Source organism: Xylaria bambusicola (assembly GCF_022495145.1).
Source record: "Xylaria bambusicola strain CBS 139988 unplaced genomic scaffold F5B22scaffold_13, whole genome shotgun sequence".
Lineage (NCBI taxonomy): Eukaryota > Fungi > Ascomycota > Sordariomycetes > Xylariales > Xylariaceae > Xylaria > Xylaria bambusicola.
Window position 1 is genome coordinate 733,983 of NW_025953566.1, and position 6,247 is coordinate 740,229.

Consider the following 6,247-nt stretch of genomic DNA (forward strand, 5'->3'; position numbering starts at 1 on the left):
TCTACCTTTAGAATTGGAATGTTTGTCTGTGATCTCATCTCTGGAAGCGAACAACTATTGGATTCACTATTATGTGGCAGTGCCTGCCACTAGGGAAAGCAAGGACTAGACTCTAATTAGTCTGTTTAGTGATGTCGCGTGCGTATCGTATCTCTCACTTGCTATAGCTAACATTTCGGCCCATTACTAATGATCTGGCAGGATGTAACCAACTAGATCTTTGCAGGGCTGGAAGTCTAGCCCAAGCAGATCCGTGGTCGTCCGGGTCGGGGTGGGGACTGACTCGGCCGACTGTTAAATACGGGGCGCCCCCAATTGCCTGATTAGGAACCGAACCTCAGTGGTGCCTTCTCCATGGAACTGGAATGAGAGGCCCTACAGCCAAGTGCAGGTGTTCATGCACTTCAGCAACACGGACTTCTGAGCAAAGATAACGCCCGTGGCAAGGTCGTATCGAAGGATGAGTGATAGAATGTTTAGTGGTGTGATGCTGAGTGATGATTCGAGGTGGCAGGTTTGAAGATAGCAAACACACCTTGCCGTACACCTACCTCAACGATCTGATCCGTCAAGGGCCCTCTCTGTGTTTAGCGCAGCTTTTCAGAGACTATACATGATCACCTACATGCTTCAGTATCTGCGTTTTCCACAAGAGACCTGTAGCATCTAGCCTATTTCCATCATACTGAGCGGCAAATAGTATCTTTACACAATCCGGCACAGTAGTCTTCAACTGTAGTCTCTGGTGCTGAGGTAACCACATGTACATACAGGTGTGCTGTAATTTGATTGCGACATAAGTCGTCCTCCATAACCACTTCAGTAACCTCTTTGGATCTGAAGTGATGTTGACAGCCTCTGCTTGGTTGATTATCATGCTGTCTACCCACGTTCTACATAGAACATACAGCTATCCAAACACCGATGGACCTACGAGCAGAGAGTATTTTCTAGCTAGAGTTCAACTTACGACTAAGAGGTGAATCTCTAGTAGAGATAAGGAATCACATGGTCTCGTCAACAACGCAGCACATCTGTAAGAAGAAAGTCTTGCTATGGTAGATTGTGCTAGATCTAGATCTGATTGGGCTACTCTGTTAAATACTCTGACCTAACGATAAGAACATTGAACGTAATTATCCAACTCAGATAGCTATGGCACATGTTGCCTATTTGTATGTATAGCGGAAACTTAGGCTTCCTTGTAGAGAGCAATCAGGACACCAGTCTTGTTAGAGGGACCAATTCGCATGACAGGGTGGTATGGGTTATCATCACGAGCTTCAATACGGGCGTAGATCTGGGCTAGTCGTACAACCATATACGCCGCTTCAGTCATGACCATCATTTGCGCAGGACAACGACGGGGCCCTCCGCTAAAGGGAACGAATTCCCAGAAGTACGCCTTTTCCAAGAATCGTTCAGGTCGGTACACATCCGCGTCATTTCCCCAGTGTCGAGGATCGCGCTGAAGTACAGGCTTCGCGACCTGCACCATGTCGCCCTTGCGAACATAAATAGGCTGAGTACCGTCCTTTCCGCCACCACGGGGAAGTTGCGTGTCATTGAGGCAAACGCGCACCTGCGTGATGTTGTTGGGATATAAACGATGCGTCTCGTTCAGGCAAGCCTGAACGTACTTCATCTGTCGAAGAGCTTCGAATGTGATAGGCTTACTGCCATGTTCGATGACCTCTTTACGGATCTCTTTCCAGCAGCGTGGATTACGTGCCAAATTCCAGATGACGTTACTGGTGTATATAGAAGTAGTGTCGCTGTTAGGGACCATGAGGAGTGACAGCTGAGACCGAAGCTCTTCTCTGTCCGGACAGTTGTTTACCATATACCATAGAAGGTCTTCACGCTCTGGTCCGGGTTCTTTTCCAGACTCAACTATCTTCTTTCGCGCTTCGAGATCAGCATAAGCTCTCTCAATGTGGTCGTCTACGAATTCATGTACTTTCTCAACAGCCTGGAACCACCAGTTCCAGTTAATGAGAGAGTGGATTCGCCATAGCTGTAATCGCAAACGTGCACCCCGAAGAACGTCAAGCATAGCCCACGTGACCTGAGCGCGCTCAGGGTGTGGTAAAGCGCCCATAGGCTGTCCAAAGATGAAGTGAGTGGCAGCATCCAAGAACTATTTGACAAGTCAATCCATTGTTTCAGTAATCTAGCGAAAATTAACTGAGGAAAAGTGTAACATACCCATCGCTGCAACAGAGGCTGCATATTAAACGTTTCGCCGTCAGGAGGCAAGAGAGTGAACATCTCATCGGTATATCGGCGAACACGCTCGACATCTGTGTAGACCTCGCGATAAAAGAAGGGTTTGATAAGGAAGCGGCTAAAGGCCCAGTCTTCTCCATCAGTCGTATTGACGCCTTTGTCGGCGAATGGATACCCGATGTTTTTATATCGCCGGAGGGGGCTGATGCCAAAATTCTTGTTAACGACGGCAACCATGTGCTTTAAATTTTCCGGATCCTGCGTGAAGATTTGACGCTTCCCCAGGAATTTCACCTTGAACGTATCTGGCTGTCCCTCGTGCATGCTTTTCAGCCAAGGGAGGAATGTTTGTTCCTTTAGGGCCCTCCACTGACTCCAAGCCAGATCAAGTCCGAACACTGGATCCCATTGTGGCCTAGAAGGGATTTTTCCACACTTGAGCTGTCGACGCTTGTTGGCTTCTACCACAGAGCTCACAATAGCCTGCGCTACCAGAATCCCGGTCAAAAGACAAGGGATAGTGTACCATGGCAGGGAGGTCAGGTCGTTCAAGTGCGAGAAAAACTTCATTGTGTAAAGATACTGTTGAATCTTGTTCATTGATAGTATAGAACGAAGTGCGAACCTTTGGACGTTCCTCCCGGTTGATAAAATGCTAAATATCTTGGTATTATTCAAGTCATGGAGGTGGATCTGCATGGGGCATCTGCCCGAGTGCGGCAACTTACGGTCGGCCGACCGTCAACCTTCAGTGTCCACTCGGACGTAGTAGACCAATGACATGATTCGCGCTATAAATAGTTACCTCAGGTGCTTATTCAACTTGTTAAGGGCGTTTTGACGGTACGATCCCGCCTGGCATTACGATGTCGCGTTATCCAACCTAGTTAAGCACATCACTTCGGCGGTTTTCATGGGGTTAATCAGCGAGACTGATCGTTATTGAATCAAACCATCCCGATGTAGTTCGATTTGCAATTCCTCTGCTAATGTGTAAACAATTTGCTTAGTCAATGTATGTCCTAACTACCGTAGAGTTTCAGCGAATCAACCCGTGCCAAAAACCTAGGAGCCCGAACCAGAATGGTGGCAACTCGCGGGTTATGCTAACCTTTATCCGAACTATTTCAAGAGAATAACAAAATCATTGAATTTGAAACAATCTTAGGATCATATATCCTCACAGTTTGAGGGAAAATATTGGCGTCATGTTTCTTCAGGCATAATCAAACGTTGCTTTATTAGGCCCACGGGTTATGAGTATTAATGTTTTCTTACTTCGGGTGGTAGGACTAACTGCACGACTAGGTGTAGATGGCTAGGGTCCTCCTAAGAGTGAAGGTCTTCTTGTCCCTGAGCCAAGTGGTTTCTAGCTGTATGACACCACCCTCAATTTACCACAGTAAAGTAATACACAGTAAACCACTTTATAAGACTCTTCTGTGACTTATAGTATTATTCAGGCTAAGAGTCTGACCTGGCTCATGAATCGTTACACCTATCATATTCATATACACGTCTTAATACATATAGAACTTTGACCTATATAGACTGACGCTTTAAGATAGTAGTTTTTAACGGCACGGATATTATCAACCCCGTCCCTTCTGTCAGCTAGAATATTGGTAAATTGAAACAATTATTCCTTGCTGAGACAAAGCGCTGAGATAACGTGTTACCTGTTACTGACTATGAGGAACACAATAGTCTCAAGACTTAGGTTTTGGAGCTGAAGGTGGTAAATTTCATTATAGTGAAACTCTTGAAGTGGTATATGCACATGCATTCAAAGTTATAATCTGACAACATCAATTTGATACCAGTTTGACCAGAGGAAGCCAGTTACACGGAATAAACAAGCTTGTAACCAGATGGCGGCTGGCCGCGAATAATGTTGACCCCGTCTAATACACCTTCCCAACCCCCGGGCATTGATTTCGTTGGGTGTGGCTCAATCAAGCCATGGTCCAAAAGGGACTGGGCAGCGGCAAATGCCTTACCCCCAAAGACCTTGTACTCGGGAACCGCATCCCTCGCAAAAGCTCCTTCAAGTGCGATCTTGTTGCCAAAGATTGAAGTGGCCATCAGCCATGACGGTTCGACGGTGAACTCCCGTGTCTTGACCACGGATTCGCGGAAGGGCTCCACAGTGACATACCGACCTCCTGCTCTGCCTAAGGATTGGTAGCAGAGTTCGGTGGTCTCTGCTTCAGCAACGCAATCAAAGGCGTATGCGAGCTCATTTCCCGTGTACTCACGGATACCCGCGCCACACGTCTCGCTGTGGTAATCAAAAACCTTCTCGGCTCCAAATCCGCGAACAAGGCCAAATTTGGAGGGCGACGCAGTTGCGATCGGTCGTAGTCCAGCGCTGAGATATCATAGTCAGTATATTACGGAGCAAGAGAAATGGTGTAGTTAGTAAATACTGACGCCTTCAACAATTGAATCGCGCGGGCACCCGTAGCTGTACTTCCACCCGCGACGAGCACAAAGTCACTGCCTTTGGCATTGACGCCCCCATTCGCTAGCTGCTCGAGGGTCGCAGGTACGCGCAGCATGCTAAAGAGGCCAAAGGCAGCCGTTCCTGTCGCCAGACCCAGAGTAGCTGCATCTTCGAAGCGCATGCTGTCTGGAATTTTTAACAGAGTGTGAGCAGTTGCGACGATATACTCTCCGAAAGCACCTATTTCTGGAATCAACTTGTTCATTCCGTGCACCATGCCAGCAACACGGTCGCCGACCATCAGTCCATGTAAGACGCTAGGATCCGACCCTAACGCTACTATCGTTCCGGCGTAATCGGTGCCATGGACAGCGCCTGGAGCAGGACTGTAGTCAAGAAACTTGGCATCAGACGGGTTGATGGCAACAGCTGCTACTTTCACCAAAACCGTGTCGGCGGCCAATGGTGGGATAGGTAAGTCATGCTTAATGACTAGTTTTCCAGCACTCTCTGCCACGACAGCCGTTCGTGTCTTAGGCAATGTTGTCAGGGGGTCAACAGATGGCATTGTGACGGTCAAAATGTATGGAAGCCTAGTCTATGTTTAAGACAAAGGAAGATATATGTAAGTCTAGACTCAGAATGATAAAAGAGATAGGGGCATAACGCTGCATAAATGATTATACTCTCTGCGCGTCTCAGGGACAGTTTCAGGTTTGGAATCCAGGCCGATTTAGTATCTTCGGGATTGGATCATTGAATCCCTTCGATGCGATCGATGCGGAGTAATCCGAACGCCAGTAAGCGATATCACACTGACTATGGCGCATCAGCTAATCGAATGAGTACCTTGAATCGGCCGTGTGGCATCTGAGAGTATCTGACTTATAATGTCGCCGAATCTTTGAGTGGAGATCTCGCAACCCTGTCCCATGTAACCGATGCAACCCACCCTCCCTCGTGGGATTGCTGACCTGCATGTAAAGATCCGGACTCGTACTAAGGGGTCCGAGAGGGCTCACTGTCCAAAAATCAAAAAATTTAATAAGTGTACGTAGGTTCGGGTCGCAAATTTACATCAGGCTTGGGACGGTAGGCTAATACTAAGGGTGATGGACATATACAACCTCGACCTCCGTACACCTTAAAATTTGGTAATTCGCTGAATTCGTCTTAGCGTATACAGTAAGGAATATAAAGTGTAGTATTAAGTGTATAAATGATTACCTAGGTACTTATTTTAAAGGTTGTATTATGCTTTACAACTGTTTAAGTTATGGCTTCTGGCTATATAGGTCTGCATTTGCAGTCTGTATTGCAGACCTACAATACAGACCTACAGTACAGACTGCAATTCTGACTGCCAGGATAGACTGCAATATAGGTGGACGAAGTTTATAATACCCTACCAATCATCCCTTACTGTATAAATAATTTTATAAGTTTACTGTATACATGGCTTATAGTAGTTTAGTGCTGTGACCCTAACAATGAATCTGAGGTTTTTGGACAGTGACCCCTCTCGGACTCCGTACCGGACGGCCGGTTCTTGGGAAACTGTCGGAATAGGGA

The 6,247-nt window shown here is 46.9% G+C and overlaps 2 protein-coding genes across 2 annotated transcripts; both read right to left on the reverse strand.

Moving 5' to 3' along the window:
- Positions 1-1,053: 1,053 nt before the first annotated feature.
- On the reverse strand, positions 1,054-2,908 carry F5B22DRAFT_82189 (putative monooxygenase). Its single transcript, XM_047980594.1, has 2 exons — positions 2,209-2,908; positions 1,054-2,140 (listed from the first exon to the last, which is right to left on the reverse strand). The coding sequence occupies exons 1-2, from the start codon at positions 2,827-2,829 to the stop codon at positions 1,193-1,195; spliced, it is 1,569 nt and encodes a 522-aa protein (XP_047832452.1). The 5' UTR covers positions 2,830-2,908; the 3' UTR covers positions 1,054-1,192.
- A 1,082-nt stretch (positions 2,909-3,990) lies between these two features.
- Positions 3,991-5,528, reverse strand: F5B22DRAFT_82190 (GroES-like protein). The gene is made up of 2 exons (XM_047980595.1): positions 4,663-5,528; positions 3,991-4,600 (listed from the first exon to the last, which is right to left on the reverse strand). Exons 1-2 carry the CDS (start codon positions 5,241-5,243, stop codon positions 4,072-4,074), a joined length of 1,110 nt encoding a protein of 369 aa, XP_047832453.1. The 5' UTR covers positions 5,244-5,528; the 3' UTR covers positions 3,991-4,071.
- Positions 5,529-6,247: the final 719 nt, after the last annotated feature.

Coding starts and splice junctions, on each gene's coding strand:
- F5B22DRAFT_82189 (XM_047980594.1), bottom strand. CDS start 2,829: ATGAACAAGATTCAACAGTATCTTTACACAATGAAGTTTTTCTCGCAC. Junction 2,141..2,208: donor AGCCTCTGTTGCAGCGATGG/GTATGTTACACT, acceptor CTTGTCAAATAG/TTCTTGGATGCTGCCACTCA.
- F5B22DRAFT_82190 (XM_047980595.1), bottom strand. CDS start 5,243: ATGCCATCTGTTGACCCCCTGACAACATTGCCTAAGACACGAACGGCT. Junction 4,601..4,662: donor GCGATTCAATTGTTGAAGGC/GTCAGTATTTAC, acceptor ATGATATCTCAG/CGCTGGACTACGACCGATCG.